The sequence below is a fragment of the Rhagoletis pomonella genome, unplaced genomic scaffold (assembly GCF_013731165.1).
Source record: "Rhagoletis pomonella isolate Grant_MI unplaced genomic scaffold, Rhpom_1.0 Rhpom_scaffold_00012, whole genome shotgun sequence".
Taxonomy (NCBI): domain Eukaryota; kingdom Metazoa; phylum Arthropoda; class Insecta; order Diptera; family Tephritidae; genus Rhagoletis; species Rhagoletis pomonella.
The window spans coordinates 12,460,068-12,485,893 of record NW_023458566.1 but is presented as its reverse complement, the minus strand read 5'-3'; the positions used below and the strand labels follow the sequence as shown (position 1 = coordinate 12,485,893).

The 25,826-nt window shown below is 31.9% G+C and overlaps 1 protein-coding gene across 1 annotated transcript in view; it reads left to right on the top strand.

Annotated features, from left to right (window-relative positions):
* The window catches only part of LOC118747842 (gamma-aminobutyric acid receptor subunit beta), a gene marked incomplete in the record, with an annotated part of 123,533 nt that overhangs the window by 85,239 nt on the left and 12,468 nt on the right, over positions 1 to 25,826 (top strand). Inside the window, 3 exon segments of the mRNA XM_036482017.1 lie at positions 1,693 to 1,775; positions 6,553 to 6,690; positions 25,393 to 25,677. Of these exon segments, the coding sequence (XP_036337910.1) occupies positions 1,693 to 1,775; positions 6,553 to 6,690; positions 25,393 to 25,677 (506 nt within the window).

The window sequence follows — 25,826 nt, the reverse complement described above, 5'->3', positions numbered from 1 at the left end:
AAAAAAAAATGCATACAAATCTGTTGAAGAGAACTGCAAATTTGGATTGAAAAGTGAAGCCAACGCAACAAAGGACATGCAAAACGCATTGCGAAGGACATTAAGTGAGCCCCAAAATGAGCGTGAGTTAGTGTAATTAACGCAGAGAAATGATGGCGTGTAAGTAAGTCGTTCGTTCATAAATGTTTGACACAAACTCTCTATGCTGCATAATTAACATGTTGCATATATACTACATACATACATACATACATATATACTTGCGTGTATACGAACATGTTGATAAGAAAGAGGAACAAGAAGAAAAAAAAACGGCATACATGCAATAAAAATGCGTAAAGTATGCTTAGTTATGCTTTTTCTTATGGTTTTATTGCAAATGTATAAACAAAGTAACACTTGCAGCTGCAAATTTATACTATTTACATATATATATTAATATATACTAAATATAAATTACGAACATTAGAAACGCGTATCTATTTAAACATACATACATATGCACGCTATAGTAAATTGAAATATTTATATTAACAAATTGTTGTATTATACCTATATACACTGTAAGAAATAAAATGTAAATAAATTGCATTTGTAAAGACCGCATTGTAGCAAAGAAATAATACCTAATTTACATAACTATATATATAGCTTGCTGAAAAATTCACAAACTTTTGCAAAAAAGCTGCCAAAAACTGTTGAAAGTGATTTATTAGTTGCGATTTAGCGCCCATTAGTGTAATAGCATATTATTATTATTATTATTATTTTTTTTTTTCGCTATAACAAGAATATTAACTACTTAGAAATACATCAAGACATAGACATACATACATATTGTAGGCCATAAAAACAAACTTTTTAAAGTAAATAAATCAAATGCTAAATAATCCAATTGAACTCGCTGCCACACCATTTCACCTTTATGTTTGTATGTGAAGAAATTTGTATATACTCGTACTGTGTATTTATTATGTATATGAAAAGATGCAATATTAGAGCTATTTTTTTTTTGTATATTTAGCTGAGACAAAAGGATATTCAAGTAGAAATATTTAGAAAGCAATAAATTAAAAAAATTGTGTATAGAATTTTCAGCGTGAAACAGAGCTCCTAAAATTAATAAGTTTTGTAATAAAAAGCAAAAAATGTTTCGGTAGATTTTAAAAATCTATGGTTTCAAACAAGCACACCGTTTAATTTTGCATTTTAGTTTTTTTGGTCAAAAATGTAGACACAATTTGCTCGCGTTTGTCAGCACAAAACAATCAATAATATTTGTTTTATATTTCTCAAGTACTATTTAGTAAAAAATCACGAAAAAAATCGAATTCAGAGAAATTATATGTCACCCCTCAACTTCAAACTGGAAGCTCCAACCATATGCCTGATAATACAAATGACATCGTGGCTGACGGACCCCAATTATTATATATTTTATTTTAAGTTTGCGATACAGATATGTAATGCGCAAAAGAAAATTCCTCGGTAATAATTTCTTAAAAGATATTACTTGAATATCCTTCTAGTAAAAATTATGCTTGTACGTGAAAAAGCTTACTATTGCTGCTTAAAAAAAAGATGTATGATTTTAGTTTTCATAGAAACGTTTATCAAATACTAAAAATTATATCAAAATAGTTATTTTGTGCATTTTTTATTAACATTTCCATGCTGGCTGTATTCTTGCAGATTGACTATTACCGCTTCGTGTCCAATGAATCTTCAATATTTTCCTATGGATCGGCAGTTGTGCCACATAGAAATCGAAAGCTGTAAGTAATATTTCTTTTGCTATTCAAAATACATACAAACATAGGTGTATAACTGCATACTTTAAAACTAAATAAGATTTTCGTAATTTAAGACCTAAATAGAAATTAGTGCTTAGTTTAGCTTATAGTCATACAAATTTATGTGTATTTTTAGTGTGTACATAGGCTTAGATTTTGCGATAGGATAGGATAAGTATCGTCATGAAATGAAAGTGATTTGAAATAGTTTTAAGAGAAATTGATTACACTGAAAAAATAATAATAATGAATTTATATGAGGCGTCAAAACAATTGCTAAGTAGTCGGCACTTTTGTGAAAAATATGTCAATTTATTTGGTTATATTTGCTACTAATGCTAAAAAACTTGCAACACCCGTATTAAGTGCTTGTACTAGGAACTGCAGGTATAATATTTAAACAGCAACAAAAAAAAAAAAAAAATACATCTAAATGAGCTTTACTTTCTAAGTTACAAATTAAAAAAAAAAAGAAGAAAATTTCGATGAAAGCTTTCTACAGATAGCTAGAATTTTGGTTGTAGCGTGAAAGCTTAATGTTTAGCGCTTTATTTTGAACATATTTATAGGTAAATATATACATGTTTGAAAAGCTTAGACTATAGTTTCATATTGTATTAAAAAAATTTAAGAAAATAAGGAGAAAATCAGCGTACTATATACTTAAATTAGTTGCGATCGAAGAGAGCTTTTTTTCTTTAACTGTCTATACGAAAACTATAGACAGTATGAAAATGCTTCTGCTTTGGTCATGGCTGAATTTATTATCAACGAGATTTAGCTGAAAAGTTGTTCACTGAAAGCAAATTGCTTTGTTCGAATTAGGCTATTGGAAAAGGGAGGTCGAATTTAAAATTTTTTATAATGATTATTCTGAAAAAAAATAGCAAGATATAAACAAGCCTTTATACTTAGTATTCGATTTCAGTTTGAGGTAGTTTTTATATTCGTCTCAGAAAGCTTCGCTTTTTTGGTAAAAGCTCTTTGAAAGCTTTAGTACATTATTTCGGTTTGCTTTAAAAAATATTTCTCCATAGCTCCTGACCGTTAAAACGGGAAAATTTTAGACTCAAGTTTGAAAGTTTTCCTCTAATACTAGCAACAAAGAGAAAAATAGCTTATAGCCTAGGAAGCTCTAATTATTCGAATAAATAATAAGCTCTAAAAAAAGTAAAGCATTTTTTTTTAGGGAAAAGCTTCGCTACGATTCGCTTTCTTTGATTGAAAAGCTTTAAGCTTAAAAGCAATAAATCGAATAGGATATAATTAACTAAAAATGTACCTCAATTCTTATTAGTTTGTTTGGGGTGAAAAAGTAGTGAGCTTAAACTTAGAAAATTTTTTTTTCATAAATCATATGCCCGCGTGCGAGCTCCGCTGTTTTTTTTAACTAAATTTATATAGAAGTGTCCTGGATGAAAGCAGTATCTAGCCAACACTGCTATAGGAAGATAACTTGACTAAAAGCTTGCACTCAACTTGAGCTTAGTTTTACTTAATTACTAACAGCCAATTTTAGCCAAGCCAGTTTAGTGAAAAATGATTTAAATTTTTTGAATTTTACGTGGAAATCGACAGAAAACAAAAAATCATTTTCAACTTAAATTGCTGGTGAAATCGGCTGTAAAAGTTACAAAAAAGTGGCAGTGAAATCAAAAGTCTACGTTATTTTCTAAAATAAATTTTATTTTAGGTTGAAAAATTCAACCATCGGATTCTCGCAATTCGATTTTGCGAACAATTAACTAAAAAGGCAATTGCCACATTTCGACTACAAAAATAGCACATATTGCGTAACCTTTTGTTCAGGTTTTAATTTTTACTTATTTTCCAATAATTTTTTACTTGCTTTTCTGATGAATTAAAACAAGGAATTATTTATTTATCCTAAGTTTGAAAATAATTTTATATTTGATTAAATTTAACTTTATTTTCAATTAAATTACCCAGTCTTAAATCATCAACGTTTAATTGAATTAGTACAAAATATTCCTCACTTGAAACAGTTTTACAACAAATACATTCAAATCAAAATGCTCCTTACGAAACTTCACCATCTTCACTTCAGTAATTACCCAAAAGCCAATCGCAAAAAGCTCATTACAAAGCTCTATTACCGAATATTGAATTACATTAATTTAGTTGAAGTGCATTTTAGTACCTTGGAAATATTCATTATTACATAAAAATTCACAAAATGACCACCGAATTTCAAAATTTCAGAGTTATTTAGTAAATTAAATGAATTGAAGAAAGAAACGAATTGAAATACTGGTTGGTTTTCGGTCGCCTTCTTTCTTTTGTTAGAAGCAGTAAATTATAAATGAGTGAGTACTTATTTCATTGTGAAACCAACTGAAGGTCTGACAGGAATTCAGGAAATTAGTTTTCGATATGCACGACACAAATAATTTCTAATTTATTTAAACGCAAATTTCGCAAAAGTTATTCTATATAGTAGACCTATGTATGTAGCTTTTATATCAGCAGTATTTCTAGTATCCACAAGGGCAACAATATATTTTATGTAGGTATAGCACTTCCAACCCGATCATTTCATCTTCATTAAAACTAGCTTACTATTAATATTTGTTGGCCGTTCATTTGGTAGTTGTGCACACAAAAAGTCGGTTAACACAGTGGGAAGTCTCAAGAATTTCAGTTTGTTTTACGACCAAATCCGAACTGAATGGCATTGACAATAATTCCAAGGCGGAAGAATGGATGCCGACGTAAGAAATCTAAATTGCTTAAATACATATTTCTTCCCAGTAGATGGAAGAAAAATGCGTATAGGAAAACCCATATGATTCGGCCTGTCTGTATCTACCTTGCAGGTAAAAGTACCGATACTTAAAATATCATATACCGGTCAGAAAGAGAACTTACCGTTCATAGTTGCGGTTCGTTTGCATAAAAGCGACAGGCAATTTTAACATGAGGCTTTCATTGGCGATCAACGATTGCCACCTTATAGGGCAACTCTTCGCAGAAAAAGCTGCTGTGATATGGTAGCCTAAAATAATGACTTAATGGGAGGTTTGTCAAAAGTATCTTCTTTTATAATTTTTGCTTCTATTTTGAGGCAGCTGTAGAGTTTTCTTGTAGGCCCAATCCAGAATCGACAAGAAAGAAGTTAATATGGAAGCTTTCTAGGGTTTTAGTAGGCGGCATGCATACCGCCCTTTAAACTTTATTAGGCTTTAGAATTAGTGAGCGACTTATGTAGTTTAGTCTTTCGACTAGCCGCCCACAATACTTAGGGCGTTCAGCAACAGTTTGCCCAGCACTTGTGGAGGATTACTGGTGATAGTTGTAGCCAGATTATCGGCATAATAAATAGCGCTGTAAGTACCGTTAGATTTCAAAGGAGTGTGGTGTGTAAATATTTGTGGAGACCCCGTTGCCTCATGTTGCATATGCATACATCTCCAAATGTCTCGTAGACTGATTTGGTAAAGGGCGGACGAAGTGCAGCGGAAGTTCTAAAAAGTCTAAAATAACTAAATTAAAACTAGCACGCAGGAAGCTTAGTTTTATATTGACCAGCGACATCCACCACTTCGTCATAGGCTTTCAAGTTTAGCTTTTAAGCTCAAACTTTTTTTTAGTCTAAAATTAAAACAGTTTCAAAATTCGAACTTGTACTACAAAACTGTGATATACATACGTTCGCAATTTGAGTATAGCTTTCGGAAAACTTTCTGTAATATTTCTACGTTAGGGTGGTCCTTAAAAAATCAAATGAACGTTTTGTTTCAATCTCACCCCCTCAATCGGTAATACCATGGTCATAGATATCACATAAAAATTTTAAATTAATGTTTTTCTCATCTAATATCCAAAATCGACACGACCATAATCGATGATATCACGTATGAATTTTGGTCCCGATTGGAGTCAGATAAGACGTCTTCATAGGGTAAGGTGAATTTTGACAACTGTGCGAAACGCCTTAACCGGCTTCAATCGGGACCAAAATTCATATGTGATATCTTCGACTATAGTAGCATCAACGTAGGGGTTGAGGCTTGGGAAATCTGATATAAAAATTTGCTTTCTACATTTAGGGACCACCCTAGTCTACATATATACGTGTGTAAACAGGTTATTCTAGAAGTAAGCTTTTAACGGGTTGTATTTTTTCTTCGAAACTGAAATCATACTTTTTATAGTATTTACGCAAAATACCACAGGGTGATACAGATGAAACCTTAACGGTTTCGAAGCATGTGAGTGCCCCTCATGACTTATTAAGAATTTTAGTTTCAATTTCAATTATTTTAATATCTAATTAATTTTTTATTTTCAGGGTTGAATTCGAAATTCTAAAAAATGTATATTTCGAACTTCACTACTTGATGCATACAAATTTTCGTTTACGACCTTTTTAATTTTGTCATTATTATGACTTATTTTTCTCACTTCCGATTCGAACATTATTCCAGTACATCGAAAACAGTTATCACTATCAAGCGATCAATCATTTTAATCGTAATCAGTAATCAGTAATCAATAATCAGTATATAAGCCATATAAAAATCTAGTTAAGTTCTTTTTTTTCAAAACAAATCAATAATTACAAAAAAAAAAAAAGAAAACAATCAAACACATTTTCACAATTTAAACACAAATATTAAACTTAAAAATCGTTATTAACAAAAACACCTAAGAAAAATTAACAAAAAAAAAAACAAAAAAATTGGGAAATGACGTCATTTTGTAAATATATATATGTATATTATTTTGTAATATGAAGTCGGTTACACGATGCGAGATATCCGTTACTTCTGGAGAGATGGACTGAGTAGTGTTGGCATGAGCAGTGAGGTCGAACTACCGCAGTTCCGCGTTTTGGGACACAGGCAGAGGGCGACCGAAATAAACCTAACCACAGGTACCCCAAACAAAACAACAAATATTAAACTATCTATTTAAAACAAAACAAAAGAAAAAAAAAACAAAAACAAAATAAATGAAACATACAATTTCAAATATTCAAGCATTCAATTTAATGTATGAATTTCATTTTGTTCGTAACCAAAATTTGTTTACAAATAAACAATGCAAACTTTAGACAATTGCGTTTTTTTTGTGCTCATTACATTTAATACAGAACACACACAAGCAAACATAATATATCCGAATCGTTTTTTAATCATATTCAGTTAAGAGATGTTTCCAAACATAGTCTATATGTACAGAATTCACCTCGACTCACCTACACCATGACTGTAACCATCACCATCACCATCACCATAACGTTTCATACATATCAGATTCAAGTTCACAATATATTCATAAGTGTACACGTATGTAAGTCACTAAGTATTCGCATAAGTACACACAATCATTTTTTTTTTTGCATTTTCGCATCACTTGTAATTTAATGCATCGATCTGTTTACGCTCATCTATCGTATATACTCGTACATACATACATTGCATAGATGAATTCTTTCAAAAACATTTGCATTCTAATTAATCGACATCATGGTCAAAATTATTCAGCAAACGATTTTCAAAACTTTATATATGTATTTGTTGTTATTTCAAAAAGCTCTTCTTATGGTTTCAACTTATAACACATACACCAAACGCACCCACACACACACACACACATACACACACACACACACATACACGTCCATACACCCACGCATTGATATTTTTTGTGTTAATTCTTTTGTTGTTGTCACAACTTTTTAACTACTTTATGAATATTGCATATATCACCATCATTGCGTACATACATACATACATACATATATTTGCATTAGTATGTGTTACAACTCATTTAACATACTCGTACATACTACATACATACATCCATAAGCTGTTTTATATCTAAATGAATACATATCTACATACATACATACATATGTGGCGCTCTGTGCAAACTTGATTTATGTGGAATCCGCGACCGCCGTGAGCTACTCGATTAAAAACTAAGCATTTACATACATACATATATGTTTTTATTAATTATTTAAGCTCATAATTGAGTAAAAAATTATATGTATGTATATTTAGTTAGTGAGAAATACTCAATTTCTCACCTAAGGGCAATTCTGTTTAGATCAAATTTCTAAAGTGTCAGTGACATTGTTGACAATTATGACGATTGGTCATTGATCATTTAATAATGACGCCGATGTGCTTTCTAGTCGAAATGACCAACAGTTATCATGCTATCAGTTTATTACATTACATTATTTACAATTACGACGACTTGAGCTGTCAGTAGAAATGACCGAAAATTGACATGCTGACAGATTATGTTGATAATCGAAATGACATTGACGACAGTGACAGCGATTGGAATTTTCAGTGGAAATAATCAAAAGTAAACTTTATGTCATTTATGACAGTTCATCTTGTTAGTCAAAATGACTTATAGATACATAAAAAAAATAAAAATTTTTAATTTTTTTTTCGCTGTTTGATAAAAAAATTCAAAGACTCTGAAATTTTTTTCTAAGCCCTAAAAAAAAAATATGAATTTAGCATTTTTGTAAATAGTAAAAAAAAAAAATAAATAAAAAAGAAATTACAAGAAATGGCTGAATGTAGATACCCATTACAAAATATTTTTCTTCCTGAAACACTTTTTTTAATTGCGATTAAAATTCCTTTTGATGTTTTATAGACACATAAAAAAAAAATTAAAAAATTTTAAATTTTTTTTCGCTGTTTGATAAAAAATCCACAGACTTTAAAATTTTTTTCTAAGCAGAAACACCAAAAAAAAAACAAAATTATATTATTAATTTAGCATTTTTGTAAAAAGCATTACATAAGTTCTGAAAGAGCTGAAATTTAATAAACTTAAAAGCTTCAAAGTTTCGAGTATCCGCCCCTTCGATTCCACATAGTCAATTTTGTCATTCACCAACTTTTGTGTTTACTCGCAATGCAACTCTACTTTCACACCATTTACTTCGTTCTCAAACTCTATATCTCGCTCTCTCTCTCTCTCTCTAACTGTCTGTCTATCTCTCTCTTACTCTAATATAAATTATTTACAAATTCATTAATGTTGTTTTGATTATTTTCAATTCTGTTTTTAATACTAACCAAATTTGTGTACGAAAAAGTGTGTTGTCCCATAATTGAATTTATTAACATTTTTAGTTTAGATTTATTTATATAGAAATTAAAAATTTTAAGTCTATCCTTTCTATATTTTAATTGAGTGTAATTTGGTAATTATTGATTCTAATTTAATAATATGCACTTGTTTTTCGGTTAGTTTTTGTGCGTCGTTTTATAAATTTTTATTTTTTATTTTTCGATGAGGTCCAAATTGCAGCAGGGCAATTCCAGTATAAAGAAGAAGTTTTTTAATGAAATTATGTTAGGCTAGATTTAATTTTTCTTTTTATTAATTTAGCTGAAAACCTACTAAAACTCTTACTCCTTGGAGTATAAAAATAAATTTCGTCTGAGAAGAAGTTTAATGAAATGAAAGAAATCTCGACGATTGTTTTTTGCTTAACCCTTAGCATAAGTAACTAACTACAACGGTTTCGCATTTGCTTGGGTAGGCTTAAAATTATTAGTTAGTATTTTTAAGTAAACAATAAAACGAGTGAAAACACTGTTTGTATATATAGCAACAACTCAAAGGAAAACAAAAACAAAAACAAAAACCCATACTCTAAGGATCAAATTCAAAAATGTAAAAAGCAAAGTAGTGCAGCTGCCCGCTAACTTACAAACATACATATACACCACCGCTAATAATAATAAAGAACAAATATTTTATTAAATATATAGTACATAAATATGAAAGCGCATATAAACTAATTATTGAAAAACTGAACACCAACAACAACAAAAGTCGCTTTAAAATAAATCCCAAAAAGCTAACGTTTAACGTAACCTAACTGCACAGAAAACGCATACAGGCACACATTCAAACCGCGCTGCTGCTCACCCATACAAACAAACAAGCACTCACTCAGGTATATTTATCTGAATACTTGTAATAAAATACACAGCTGAATTTCCAGAAGCATAAAATGCCTAAAAAAAACAACTCTACTGCGCTATACCTTTCGCCTCTACTATCGCCTCAATCTAGCGCTAAATAATTCTTCCGTGCTAGCCGCTGCACAAATACATACATACATACGAACGCCTAACAATCCCAATGCATATATGTACATATGGAACTACATAACGCAAATGAATATGTGTACATACAACTACTAATTACAAAGGGAATAATTAATTAAAAAAAAAAAAATGTGTATATTCATAAAACGTATTTGTAAAAAGTGTAATAAATTTTTAGCATTTGCGTCTAGCGCACTGCATTTACAAAAAAAAAATAATAATATTTCTATACTTAAGCTTTTATGTATACGAAACATAATTTACCAAACTATTTATTGCTAAATACTTTTACACTTGCACCAACGGATGATGCGTAAATTTACTTATAAGAGTTTCGAAATAACTACATGATTATTTGGCGATTCCTTTAAGGTCGGGAAATTGGAAAACTTTTAAGTAGTCTTCCTAGAAATTTTTACAGTTCAGCGAAACTTTTTCCGAATTTCGAGATTTCCCGGATTTTTGCGGTTCACCTAAAAAAATGTACATCAAAAAAACCAAGTCAATCCTCATAGATTTTGAGTCTATGAATCCGAATCTGAAATCTGAACTAAACATTCGGTGATTTTTTTTGTTTTTTTTTTTTTGTAAAATTCAGTATTATCCCAGCCACTGCGAAAGTGTTACCTCTAAAACGTGTATTCGCATCAACAGCATTGAAAATCCTTGACTACCAGTACGTACATTTTGGATGCACGATAACAAAAGGAAATTTAGAAGTTTACGCTGAATTACCCATTAATTCGATTCGGTCAAATTGGCATTTGTCAACTGCATTGTCAAGATGCACAAGATTTGTCAACTTAATGATTGTATATGTAGCTCTTAGAGTTGAGTGCTCAGGGGTTTCTCTACGCGTACTGTTGCTACCAGATCAGTTTATCCGAAAAAAGGGAAAGTATATTTCGAAATACTTCGAGCGCGAACAAGTAACGCACCTCGATCGAATTTCTTAATCATTTTTTTCCACAAACTCCTACGTGCTCTTCCCGAACAATTGTAAAAATATTGTCAAACAGTAAAGAAGTCCAAAAGTATGCTCAAACAACGATTTTTCAAAACCAAAATTCTCAAATTTTTGGTCTTGAAAGTCGTTGGCATTCTGTTGTGAATTGGCATTTACAGCGATATTTTGTAGCTGATCAACTCAGTGAGAGGGCAGGACTAGGATGAATTTACTTATTTAACCAAAATTTATTCAATCTATAAATGTTCGAGTAGACGCTGTGGCCAATGGTAACCAACAACTACCTAAAGATGGAAAAGGCGGTCGCAGAGTCGATTCATGACTTCAGAATAGACTTTCAGGTATTCGATTCTTAAAGTCGATTAACCACCTCTGATAGTCGAATTTATGACTTAAATTAACCTTTTGAAAATTTATAAAAATAAATAAAACCCACCCTTATTAAGTTATGAACATGAAATTATTATTTAATAATTGAAAAAAATTATAATTCATCAAATAATAATACGCGATTAGGCATTGAAATTTAAAATTAGCAACTTTTGAGCAGTGAACCCATATTTAATTATGTATAGTATTGAACGCTAGTTGCTGAACGCAAAAAAAAACGGAATAGGCATCGAAGGAAAATCAATTCTAGTCGACTGGAAACATCTGAACTAGATTAAAAAAAAAAATCATTTTTTTCAGCAAAAAGTTGATTTTTTACTTAAAACAGTGTCGACCACCCCTGCATGATTATATGTAGATCAAGCAGGGCACCTATGACTTATAGCGCTGCGGCTTTTACCGTTTGGAATAACGTTCCGATAACGCTGCGAGCTCGCTACGTACACGAAACAGTTACTTTTTGTGTTACTTTTAAATTTTACCAACAGATTCGCACTCAGCGACCTCATACAAATCTTAATGGATTGACTACTTTTTCCGACTGCTAAAGAAAAAGCAATTTTATTTAGGGTTGTGCAATTAGGTAAAAATATTTAGTTGCCTTTAAAATGAAAAAGAAAAAATTCTAAAAATTACAGCGAACACAGGATTTTGATAGGCAATTTTGTAAATAAAAACATATTCAAATTTCTGGTAGTGTAAATAAAAAACAAACCAAGAAAAAATTAACATAAAGTTTTCCAATAATGAGGCTTTATAGTCAATTAAAAAGCTTAAGTTGAGCAGGGAAATCGGCAGTTATGCAGTTATGTTAGTGTAAAATAAATATAGTTACTTAAGTTCAGTAAAAATGTAAACAAGATATTTAGTCTTTCAACAAAAAAAAAAAAACAAAAAATAACTATAATATTTTTAATAGTCTCACCAGTATTTATTCTTTGTTTATGCATATTTTTTCGATCTTTAACAAAACCAAAAAAAAAAAACTATGACCAACTAAACTAACAAACAAAACGGCTTCACGGGACTGAATTTCTAACTCCACTTGGACTACCACAAAACACATGGGCACTAAAAAAAAAAAATCTACCAAAAATTGGAACAAAAATCATATTCACATCGCATTTCTCTTCAAATCTACATACGTCTCCATTTACTTCAATTGAAATTTATTTAAATGAATTCAAAAAAAAAATAAAAAATACGTTGACAAAATTGACCAACAAATCCATCGTTTGACGCTTCCATTCTCCTATGTCATCTCCCTCTAACACATGCGTATCAAAATAACATTTCTTTGGACATTTCATACTCAACATTCATATTTGCACAATGACTACGACTGGCGACTGGCGACTGGCGACTGGCGACTGGCGACTGGCGACCGGCGACTGGCGACTGGCAAATGGACCGCGACCACGACCACGACACCAACGTTGACACATTCACATCTAACGGTACATATACATATACATATAAATATGACGCGTACGCCATATATAATCAACAGTCGGCTATACAATGCGCGACATTCGTTATAAGTGGAATGAAGGTCCAAACTCGGTTGGTGTTTCGAGTGAGGTATCTCTGCCCCAATTTAAGGTCTTGGGTCATCGTCAGAGGGCTATGGAAATCAGTCTTACCACAGGTACCTGTAGACGGATACCGATTTTTCCTTTATTCCAGCTATGTTCTTTTCAAATCCAATTTATACTTTTAAGTCATACATTTGATTTGTTTACATACAATTTCCGTTACAGTTAGATTCCATGAATTAAAGCATACAATTATTATATTTTTGTTGTGAGTTTAATTCGATATAAATAAATTTTTTATTTTCTATTGAGATTTTTACAACTGATTGATGATACAAAAAAAAAAAAGAAAACAAAAAAAGTGAAAACTAAAAAAAAAAACGAAAAACTCGAAAACCATAAAAAATCGCACTAAAACGTAAGATCAGATCGCTTATATTGAACAAAATCAGTGGCTAAGAATACAAAACGAAATCTATGTTTTTTTTTTTGTTGGTTATTCAAAATTCTTTTCTAAGCACTCTAAATCATCCAACAACTAAATTTTTGAATTAATATGTATGCATACATGGTTTCTCTTCATCTGCGAGTGTAAACAAGTGTAGTCAACAGATACTATGCTTTTTTTTTTTTTTTGCTTTAAAAATGCACCTATGCAATTTGAGTCGACCAGAAAGAAGCACAACTGTCATTCGTTTTTTTTTTCTGATGAATTATTTAGCGCAGCTAAAAATTAGTCACAGTTTTGTTTTCCAACACAACAAAAGATATTGCTTTCTTACTACCGCAGTGTGATTTTACGCGTTGCTTTAGCACAAAGTTTAGTGGTTCAGAATGAAGGATTCTGGTAGTTCGTTTAACTCAAAAAGCTCCGATGTTTTATAGTTTAGAACACAAACATTGTAAAATTACAAATTTTCGTGAACTTTATAAGAAGTGCAATAAGCTATGTGTGAGCGCGTAAGAGATCTGCAGCTAATCGCCATTTTCGAATAGTTAAGTCCTTTCGCCGGCAGCTCTGGAAATCGGTATAGCAAATGACTGGAGCTTGTCATATCCGTGATAGTAAGGAAGACCCAGTTATAAAAGGCCGCCAAGGCGTTTTTTTGCACTCATTGGCTTTACACTTCTGTAGTTTGCCCGCTACATGGAATATTTGTATGGTGGCCATCAACTCAAAAGGCTTATTGAGATCCTAAGAATCGTGTTTTTATGCACCTATGGCCCTTTACAATCACTCAAATAAAACGCCAGAAGTGATAACAAACCTGCCTGCTGTACATTTCGTAGGAAAACATGTGGCCGCAGCTACGGCGCTGAGACTAAAAAATATGAAGCTATGGTAAGATCGGCTGTTTGGCCACGCTTCTACACTTCACACTCTGGCTAGTTGGGATCAAAAAATCGACTATTTCGCCCCTGAACCCATCTTAGACAGGCTCTTCAAGGCGAAAATCTCGTCAAGAACAGGGTGGCAAACACCGAGACCATGGGGATGGGGGAAATCAATTTTTACACGGTTGGATCTAAGCTAGACTTGGGTTTAGGGTTGACTATGGAGTTTTCTTTTAGGAATTAAAACTGAAGTTATCCGCACGAATTCTCAACCACGGTAGCGTCTATCAGGCCGAAGTTCTAGCCGTAGAGGAGGTGGCTGTGTACCTTAATACACAAACCGTATTGAAGACAACTATAAATATCTTCTCAGATAGCTAGGCGGTCATAAAATCAATGAATGCGGTAATGGTAAGACCAAGGCAACCACCTGACAGCCCTAAATGACATAAGCACCATTTCCAGGTCAGCCTCATATAGGTACGGGACGTAGAGATATTGCAGGGTGGATGATCTAGCCAGGAAAGGCACCAACCTAGAACTGTGTGATAACAGAGGTAGAATTGGGATACGCATGGCTGCATGGCCTGCAAATTAATGGTTAGAAGTGGCATTATCCAAGAGGTCAATAAGTCATGGTTCGATAAGAGAACCCATAGAACAGCTAGGGTACTTTGGCCACAAATTGATTAGAAAAAAAACAGAAGTAGTCCCAAGATAGGACATTTCGGAGATAATGGCCTGTGTACTCGGTCATTTACTATTTGGTAAGCACTCTTTGAGAGCGTTTTTGAATCCTTTAAACCTGTAATATTCAGTAATAATTACTGTGTGGTGTTTTTACCTTACCTTCTTTGAGAGTTTATCGGCAATAACTCAGAGACTAAGAGTGTTCAGCTTATCAAGGCATGCCATCACCAGTTTTGATGTTAGCTGATGAAAGCTGATAGCCTTAGTAGTCGCTTGGCTGCCCGTCTGCTACTTCTGTTTCAACAGGTTTAGTTCTCCTACTGAAAAAAATTATGTAGTAAATAAAAACTTCCTCTTAAAAGCGATTGCCTATTCGGCTTCCCCACTTCTGAATGTATCACCATTTTCGGTAATAAATTTGACTTTGTTATTTTTTTCCCTGTCGACAATGCCATATTTTTCTTGTCAGAAATATAAAAATACGACTCGGTGATATCTCCAAATCAAAGATTAAGTTGTAACTGTAGCCCGAACTTTTATTTGCTCAACAATCCATTTAAGTTTGTTTTAAAAAAGTTGCCGGCATAGTCATAGACCACAGGGCTAAAGCTGCAGATCTCAAGAATAAATACTAAGAATTAATACACATTTTGTGCCCTAATACTCTCGTCTTCTAGGTGTAATCCGCTGTCTGTCTGTTTTCTATCGACTGTTTTGCTCTTGAGTAGAACACGAGAATTAAAGTAATTCCTTACTTCAATAAATCTTTGACTACGCAGATATTTACTGGCAGTATTAAAGCAATGAATCAGAAATAAGTTTGTGTTTATTAGATAATAAGTATGTATGTATATGATGTACTATGTAGATGGTTCCAATTAATAATTTGCTTTCCCATTTAATTAACAAATAAATACAAAATATGCTTCAATAATACTTACGCATACATTCATGTCATATTGATTTGTACAATTGTTATGGTCATCATCAAAATATATACATACGTACATACATATGTAGCGACTCATCAATACCCAAAACGAATTTTACAATCCGACTAGGTGCCCTCACGAAGGCTTCTTCTCACAGTTAATGGCGTGACCCAGAGCTCCTCATGGCTATGGCTGGGTTACCGCATCTCACGCATGGTTTGTCAAAAGCCATGACAATAGGTGCTGAGATTGAGTGTGGTAGCCCAGCTGAAACTGGAAACCAACCGTGAATTAAGTTATAAAAAAAAAAATAAAATGGTACAAAAAAAAGGAAGTAATTATTAAAAAAAAAAAGAAAGAGAGAAAAAATTAAAAATATTTGTAGCAGATATTTTAGTTAACGATTTTATAGTTTTATTATTAATTATTATATATTTGTATGAATTATGTTTGCTTAAGTAAAGATATCTTAGCAAATTGCGCATACTTTTTGATGTGGTATAAGGCCTTAAAGTAATATTTGTAATAAATAAAATTAGATTTTTCAAAAGTTGTGCAGTACTTTTCCCATCAGACGTCAAAACTTGCCGAATTAACTATTTCTGGGCACCGCAGTTGTGACAGTAGTCATTTCGGTGAGGTTTTTTTCAACAAGCGGGAATAGTGCTGTCATACCATATTAAGTATTACATATAAATGATACAACTTTAATTAGACGTCGGCGCGGTCCTGTGCGAATTCGAGAGGTATGAAAATTGCAATGTCAATAATTCAATAAGTAGACCTGGTTTTATTTTTGACTGAAGTTGTATTTAATTACACTACTTAAATGACTTCTAAAAAATGTTACGAATTCAAAGCGACGCGAATTACATTTACATAGTAGCCTCGAAGCTTGCCGCTTGCTTTTACAAAACTCTGAAAATAAAAAGTTCGAGTAAAACTATCGACTTATCTTTCGATAATTTAATTGCTTGTGCTTCAAAACAAGTTAAATGTATAACCAATTTTTTAATAGACTCCGCTTCAGAAGGGATCTCGTAAATTTTTTATAATTAACTCATATTTGCATTAGACATGTCTTGAGACCATCGGCCTGTTTTACTTTAAACTTGTTCTGCAGACTAGGTCAGCTAGAGATGGGTACAAATCTCCAAGTTCAGGCCAAAATAAAGACGTCAACGGCGACTTTTCATCGTTCTTGAAGATGTATGGCACAATAATGTTAATAGCAAATAATGCTGCCCCCAGCAGTCACTGCCCCAGGTTCGAGAGCCTGAAATCGGGGTCAGCACTAAAGAAGATTTTCTTCGAAATGCGTGAAATGGCAGCCACAAACGATTCGTAATTTTGGTAGAATAATTTAATTGAGCTTACAGAAGCTTATACAAATTTTGGAACCGATTGCAAGAGCAAATTCATCCTCAGAATGCCACTCAGAACGAGCCGAGCTGCAGCCAGATTCAGCAAAGGAAAATCGTGCGCCTAAAACCAAGCAACGCATACAGAGAAGAATAACTATCTTGACAAATTTCTGCTGATGTCATGTTACATGCTCTCAGGCATACTGGTTACAAATTTAAATAGTTTCAAGTGACAACCTTATTTCAATACCTTATATTAATTACAGCGCCGAAAATTATGCCGCAAAAAACTTCATTGACCTACTGAGTATGTGACAGCGACGAAGCAGTGCTTTTATTCCGCGTCATAGCTTCAGGCGCAATAGATAAGACTATAGTCGTTTGATGAGTTTTGTTATAGTCGTGGTAATCTTCTTCTTCTTCTTATTTGGCACTACCAGCGTTGGTAGATTTGGGCCGATACCAAACGAATTTGTCAATTGCCTCTCTTTACGAATTTGCGCTAGTTGTACATTAATAACCGATACATTTCATGCATTTATTGCCATAATTAATTTTACAGTTTTGGTGAATTAAAAAAAAAAAACAAATTGTCAACGGCAGAAGTGAGTTGGAATTTCTCTTACTGAGACAAAGCTCGGCCTAAAACTGTCACTGCAAGGTTGTATGCGCATTTTATTATAACAAAAATATAACCACAAGCCATTTTTTTTTTATTTTTTTTGATAATTTTACAATATGTATCGATAAAAGTATTCTTACATAAAATATAGATACTAATGTGTTTTGATTTCTAATATAAACGTAATTTGTTTTTAATTGACTCGAAAAACAAAACGAAACAAATATTTATACATATATTGTTTACATTCGCAGTTTGAAAGCTATTGGATGACGATTGAAATATGCAGATTTACGAAAAGAAAGCAAAAAAAAATCTAATCAAATTTACTAAAAAGCAAAAACGAAAAATTAAAAAAATTAAATATACAAAAATTTAACATTTAAATTCTAACAATTTAACATAAAATATGAATATGTAAATATTTGCGTATTTTGCGTAATTAAGTACTTGAAAAAGCATAAAATATTCGCATATTTTTCTAACTACATAAAAATACTTACTTAATTTTAACGTGCAGTTGTACTTACCCCAATTTCGCATGTTTTTTTCTTAAAATAAATACATATACTATTAGTATTATATATTCGTACTCGCATTCAACTACTCTTGTTCGACTTTACCATATGCTATATACTACTACATAGTTATATAGATTAAAGTAAAATAAAAAATCAAACTTAATTTAAAAAAAAAAACTCTAATTGGAAAATTAAAAAAAAATTAAAAATAAAATTATTTCAAAAAGTCATCTGAATTTGCATCTGATTTTTTCCACATCGCATTGCTCAATACATACATATATGAACCTCGTACCTAATAAAGCTTTAACCAACATGCATAAATAACTACTACTTATGTAACTTAATAGCGATTTCAAATATGAAATGTTTACTCAAATAAATTAGCGAATTATTTTTTAGTTTATTTACGGTTAAAATTTTGTTTGCAATTTGGTTTGTTTTACACCATTTCATTTTCGTCCGATATGCATTGTTTTTTTTTATAAATTTGTTTATTATATTTTAAGTTTTCTTTCTAGCATTCGTTGTTATTCGTTTTTCATTCGACCAGAACCATTAAAATCCAACGAAAACTATTGTCGTTTTCACATAAGAAATTTTAGTGTATGCCGCGTGTGTGGTTTTTTAAAAATCGCTACATTGCTGTTTATTGTAAGAAAGTATTTTTTTTTTGTGGAATATTCCGAAGACACAATCAAAACACAGTAGCAGAAAAAAGTTCTATAAATTTTTTTTTGAATGAAGAAAATTAAATGGTAATGGCTTAACTGCAGGATATTTCAAAATATTTAATGCATGTTTTGCTAGCGTAAATAATAAAAAAAAAAATAAAATTATTTTCTTAGGTTTTCAAATTATTTTTGCTAACTTTTAGTTAATTTCGATTAGTGAGCCAATAAGTTGCTTAATTTCATTAACTATATATTTTTTTTAAATTTCTATATTTTTTGCAGCCAGTTTTACGAAAATTTTTAAATTCAAAATTTTTTTTAATCTTGATATTTATAAAATTATTTATGTAAGCTTTGCCTGTTTCAGCAAAATTTGAACGTTACAAACCGTTTGCTTAAAGTGAAAAATTGCTAGGCTTTTTTATGTTTAACCGACTTCAAAAAAGGAGGAGGTAATCAATTCGTTGGAATATTATTTTCTTTTTATGTATGTGCCCGATTTATATAATTTTAATTTTTTAGAGGAAAGGTGGTACCTCAGAGGTAGTCGCATACTAATTTGGTTTAGTTCCGATCATCGGATCATGAAGATTTAACGGTACTCTTAAATTTTTAAACATATGAGAATTTAAGTTGGGTTTTTTTTTTTTGCTTAAAAATTAATTTTTAACCATTAACATTAAGTCCAAAATATTCACAAAAAGTCTTATAAGTACCAAACAGTACAAAAATGGCTCATCAACATTGTTGAATTTGATTCGTTTGGAGTTGTATACTAAAATTTTTGCAATACATGTGCTTGATGAAAATAAATTGGGTCCGGTTTATTTTGAAAACCTGCACTTAGCAACTTTTCACTTTAAGCTAGCGATATGTTAAGTTAGATAAAGCCAAAGTGCTTGCTCTTACGAGGGGTCACTAGAAACGAACGCATTGTACCTTTCGAACGGTAATAATAAAGCTATAGCGAAAAACGCTAATTAGATAGCGGCAGGTGTTTAGACTAAAACAGGCTTCTTTATGGGAAAGTGCTAATTGATTTCCGCTCGTCGTCCTCCAAGCGCTGCAACAAGAGAGCACGTGGAGTGACATTCCATGCCAACCACGTGAAGTCCAGTCGAACAGTGAGCTCTCAATATATACACACGAATTGGAAATTCTTGGGCTTAAGGAGATTCGTCCGGTATACCCTAGACACAAAAAAAAAACTTTTCATTAGCACATGCTCTTATTCGTACCCAACGCTCACTGAGCTGACACGAGAACCATCCTTTACCGGCCTTCTTCCAACCACAACTTGTCTTACTGAGATATACAGCGACCCTTCAGTTCGCAGACTATTTTGTCATCAAGTTAAATTATCCTTTGATCAGCACATCCGGAATCCTCTTCTCACGAGCTCCGCTAGTATGCCTTTTACCACCAAAATCCAAAGAATAGGATAGAGAACGACTCATTTTTTTTTGCTCTACGCTGGAGGCTTCCTCATTCCGCATTTACAGTTCTATCGCAGGGTGTGTCGGTTTCGACCCCAATCTCACCAAGGGATATAAGGTTTGTAGCCGGAAGGACGTTACTAAAAGCACCTTGGGTATCAAAAAAGGCACCAACATTGAAGTATTAATGTATTTAAACCAATTCTATCGACCTCCTTGCTACCGTGAGGGGTGATCTCTACCGACTTAACATTAATGTAGAACATATTATCCCTAATATGCATTTTCCTAGGATTTGAAACAAAAAAACGAAGAAAAAAGTATGGTTCAAAAGTCCTTATTAGATATGTGAGACTCTTTTTTACGGGATTTGTTGTAAATACCATCCGTACCTCTGTGCTGGCTTATTCTCTTGAACAACGCAACTAGCTACCTTTGCTGGAATTCAGCCAAAGACACGAAAATCCTTAAGCATTTTTCAATTGGCCAGGTTTAATGCTGTCCTGCGCCACTAACTTCTTCAGCTTCAAAGGGTTTGTCGCCCAAGTATAGCGACGCTTATCTAAAAGGTCACCTAAAGTGTGTGTATAAGAAAAAAATTTAAGTTTTTTTTTTGACGTCAAACCAGGCGATACAAACATTAATTTAAAGTTAAATCGGCAGCAAACACGTTTTAAATTCATTTTATATAACTTTATTGCTTACGCGAAACTGGCTGTAAGAAAAAAAAAAAATTTTTTAAATTTGAGTTAAGATACCATTCGCTACATACATACATATATACATATATGAGCTAGCTGTGTGTATGTTCACCACTACAATGACCACTTCCAATACCTCTAAGCAAGCTACTGATTGAAAAATAAAACATTTTAGCAGCTAATAAATTATTTAATCAATCTTTACAGCTAAATAATAAAATTGAAAATTTTACATAAAATAACAAAAAAAAATAATATTTACCAATACCTTTTTAATAATCACCTGCCTTGCTTCCAAACGCAATGATGGAATCACCCTAACTATAACGAATCAACAATTCCAAAATTGTAATATAGTTAAAAATTGGTACTAAAATCTATCAACTACTATATATATATATATATATATAGATATATATATTATCATGTACTTAATACTGTAAAAAACGTGTACTAATATTTTTTGGAATTTTTTTCTGCACTTGCAATCAGCAAATTAGAGCTACTAAACTTGACTATATTTTTTAACTTCTACCCACACAAATATATTTGCTCACCTATATGAAACAAATTGAGCTAACTCGTTCACGCTTAAAGCAAAAAATGTCGCTGCTAAATGTAGTTCACCTAACTAAATCACGCAAACCAATCGATTTGTCCTCCAATCACTTTGATTTCCAAACAAAACGAATTGCATACTGAAATCATACAGAATTAAGTTTTAATTTTTTTTTTTAATATTTGGTTTCAATGTTAGCCCGAAAGAAGTTATAATTTGAAATAAGCCTAAGGAACTGTTCAAAAATTAAGCTTTTTAAGTTATATATATATTTTTTTTCGAATAAATTTGCAACCAATCAAAAATTATGAAAAATTTTAAGTTCGTAATAAATAATTTAGCAAAAAAAAAACAAAACAGAAACTTTTTTTTAAAGATATGAATACGAAATTTTTATTATAAAATGAAAGCGATAAATAATCAATTACTTACATATTAGTACAAAAAAAAAAAAAAAAAAATGCCCTCCCAAGCATGCTGTCTCTCTCTCTGTCTCTCATTCGAAGTTATAGCAAACGAAAAACGTTACAAAGTTAAAATCAACAAAATTAACAGAACAGAAAATAAATGATGCGCTCATTAGTGAAAATAAAGAAGCAACTAGCTAGTTTCTTCTTCTACTAACTACCAATTACTAACAACAATCATTAACCCTTAGGTTTGCTTTTAGTTGAAGCTCCTTTCAAGTTTACTCACTTTCACTGCATTTTTGGTTTTTTTTTTGTTTTGTATAAAAATTAGTTGATTTCAATTAAATAAATAATTTACTGTCATTATTTTCAAAGCTACTTACTTGTCGAAGTTTAATCAAAATTATCTTTTCACATTTCCTGGCCTTGTTCTTATTATTAACAATTTTTTTCTACGAAGATTTTATTTCTTAGTTATTTCTTAGCTGCGCATCAAACATTCATATTTCATTAGTATCAAAGTGTTAAAAATTTACCCAGTTTTTGTCTACCCTTAGGCTGCAGATTGTCACAGTGCCTTCATTAATTCTTCATTTGTAATTTTCTTATTTTTTATTTTTGTATGTATTTAACCGTCACACTTTTATTTAAAATTTTTAGTTTTTATCTATTAATTTTTAAATTAATGAAATGCAAGCTTTATTAGTTTTATGTATGCTTGACTAAAAAAATTAGTTTTGAATGTACGCTTCGAATGGCATAAATTTAAGTGGAGTTTAAAAGCAATCTTAAGAAAAAACATACAAAAAATATAGAAAGAGGAAAAGCAGGTATGAAAAACACTCGTTGATCAAAAAAGTTGGCAGATTTGATATTAGCCTATATATTTAACCTATTGTATTTTGATAAAAAATAGGTTATTTCCTGAGTACTAAAAGAGAACAAACACATCACTCCAACTGTATGTGCCATACCAAAGTATTTTGTAGTAAAAAAAAAATACAAATAATTTTGCGCAACCACACACTGTCCCAAATGGAATTTATGAGGTCCCATAATCTCTGCTAAGGTGGTGAAAGAGTGATACTCCAAATGCTCGGGTTCTCTTGTATAAAAAGCTGAACATGGAAATAGGAAATGGCGAATTGATTCGAGCTCTCTCCGTCCCGTCCACTTCTGCAAAGAGGGACATTTTTGGTTTAGGCCAGCATGCAGGCATTGGTTTAATAGCACAGTAATTTGTGATGTAGCCTTTAGTAAATCTTTCTTTATGGTTTAGTTAAGGCTTAAAAGTTTCTCTTTTCGGTACTTCTTAAACCTTGGCAATAAAGACGTTAAGAAGTCGAAGTCATCTCAGTTGGTACGTTCATAATTGGTTATGGGTGCGCTATATTAGTAATTTTTCCACCGTGGATCAGAAATCGATAGATCTAGGGAGCTAACTGATGCTACTAAAGAGAAATGGCCTCAAATTGATGGGAAAATACACCTTTGCGAACTGAGGCAGCTAAGAGAAAACTCGATTAGAAGATCTACGGAAAGGCCAAGGGTATCACAAAGCGGCCTCTGACCGAACTTTTAAGTACAGCTGTCTAACTTACCTAACCTAACCTAATATAATCTACTTGAGTGGAGTACTTTCCACTTTCCAGAGTCATCCGGCCAGCGTGACTTTCGCAATTACATATATTTTTTGATGCAGTGAATAATAAAAATTCGTTCCACAAAAATTCTATAAGGTGAACCCAAAATTCTTACTCACATTTGTTCCCTTCCCGGATTTATCTTTTCCCTTTGGAGGTGATATTATAGACGTGTTTAGCCAAAAATGCGAAACGAGTTTCAATTTCTCTCCGCTGCTTTCTAATATATACATATGCATGTATGATGAAGTATGATTTTCTCTGGAGATGACAACAGTCTAAGTAGGTTAACATCTGGTGCCCAAATCGTCTCATTTCCTTAACAGCAAAATTTAAAGTCCAGGAAGTTACATGAAATCCGTCGCTTATTGGGGTTTCTGGAGTTAAGTTTTTCTCTGACGAAGTTTACATATATCCGTTTTAGGTTAGCAGGAATGTTATAATTTTCATTCGAGAAAATTTACCATTCCCAATGAAAGAGTTGGGTCCTAGGAAATTAATTTTTCAGATATTATGTCTAAGGGCTCAGTTTGATTAGTTTAGCAAAAAAAGGAAAAGAATTTTAAGATGTGGTTTGCCATGTACATTAGGATGCACACTCTTTTAAAAAAAAGGATCGGTACTTTTTTCCACCGGAAATTTATATTTTTATTATATTTATTTTATTATAAGACAGCCGCCAAAATATTTCGGAAAAAATATAAGATTCAACTAAGTTGCACCGAATTAAAAATAGCTAAAAAAATTAATTTTTTTATAAAAATAGTTAGTTTTTCCAAAATTTTTTTGCGCAAAAAAAATCACCTCAGATTGTAGAAGAGTTTACGCTTACAAAGTGTGCAAAATATGTTTTATAACTTTATCAACGGAATCAAAGGAAAGAGATTTTTGCAGGTATTTTCAAATCGGTCTAGCTCAGGTAAATATTAATGTTTTTCTGAAAAATTTTGGCGGAAGTCGTAGAATATAATATACATTTTTTTTTTAATTCGGGAGAAAACAGTAACTTTTTTTGTGAGGCACCCTAATGTACATACGTATATTTGATATTTATATCATGCGTAGCTTAAAAGTCATAGACTCAGTATTTAGAAACAAATTCCGAATAAATAAATAATTTTACATGCAAAAAAATGTAAGCGTAAATAACGTGCAACGAAATCTCGCTAAAATTTTTGCCATTCGAAAGTTCTCTTTTTCACTCGCTTCTTTTCAATAAGTAAATTTGTATTTGTTTGACAAAATTTCTGGTATTAGTGCAAAGAAGAAGTTTTCTTCTCTTTTCTGTTGATACATTTTATGCAAGTATCTAAGTATTAACATACATATTAATTAAAAAAAAGAAAAATAAAACTTTTCGTTGTACTATTTGATTAATTACACTGAATTTTTCTTAGTTCCCTGAAATGTTATTTCCTATTATTTGAATAAACTACTTTCTACTTACTACTAACAATGTGATATGCAATATTTCCACAGTAAATTAATCATTTTTCGTTCATATCAAATAATTTCCATAGTATTTTGCAAAGTTATGAATAAAAAAACAAACAACAAAAGCTGTTATGCAAAACCAGATTACTAATATATTTTTCTTTCTCTTCATGCGCGCCCGCTGTGTTCAACGTACAACGTACCACGTACCCCACACGTGCCACACTTGCAACGCGCTACGCTCGCCCCCCTCAAATTGGCAACAGGAAATTATTCGCGTCTCGCTTGTGAGATACAATTCGTACGCTCGATGGGTTACTATCTCATCCAAATTTATATACCCTCTGGACTGATCGTTATTATATCATGGGTATCATTTTGGCTAAATCGTAATGCCACACCGGCTCGTGTGGCGCTCGGTGTTACCACCGTGTTGACAATGACCACACTGATGTCGTCAACAAATGCAGCATTGCCAAAGATTTCATATGTCAAATCGATTGACGTTTATCTAGGAACATGCTTCGTTATGGTCTTTGCCAGTCTTTTGGGTAAACTAACAACAAAAACAAATGCATACATTTAAATTAATGTCACATAACAAACGTACATACATACAATACTTAAGTGTTCTCAATGTTGTTCATAATATTTAAATACTTAGTGTTTTTTTTTATGTTTTAATTTTTTTGAATTACAT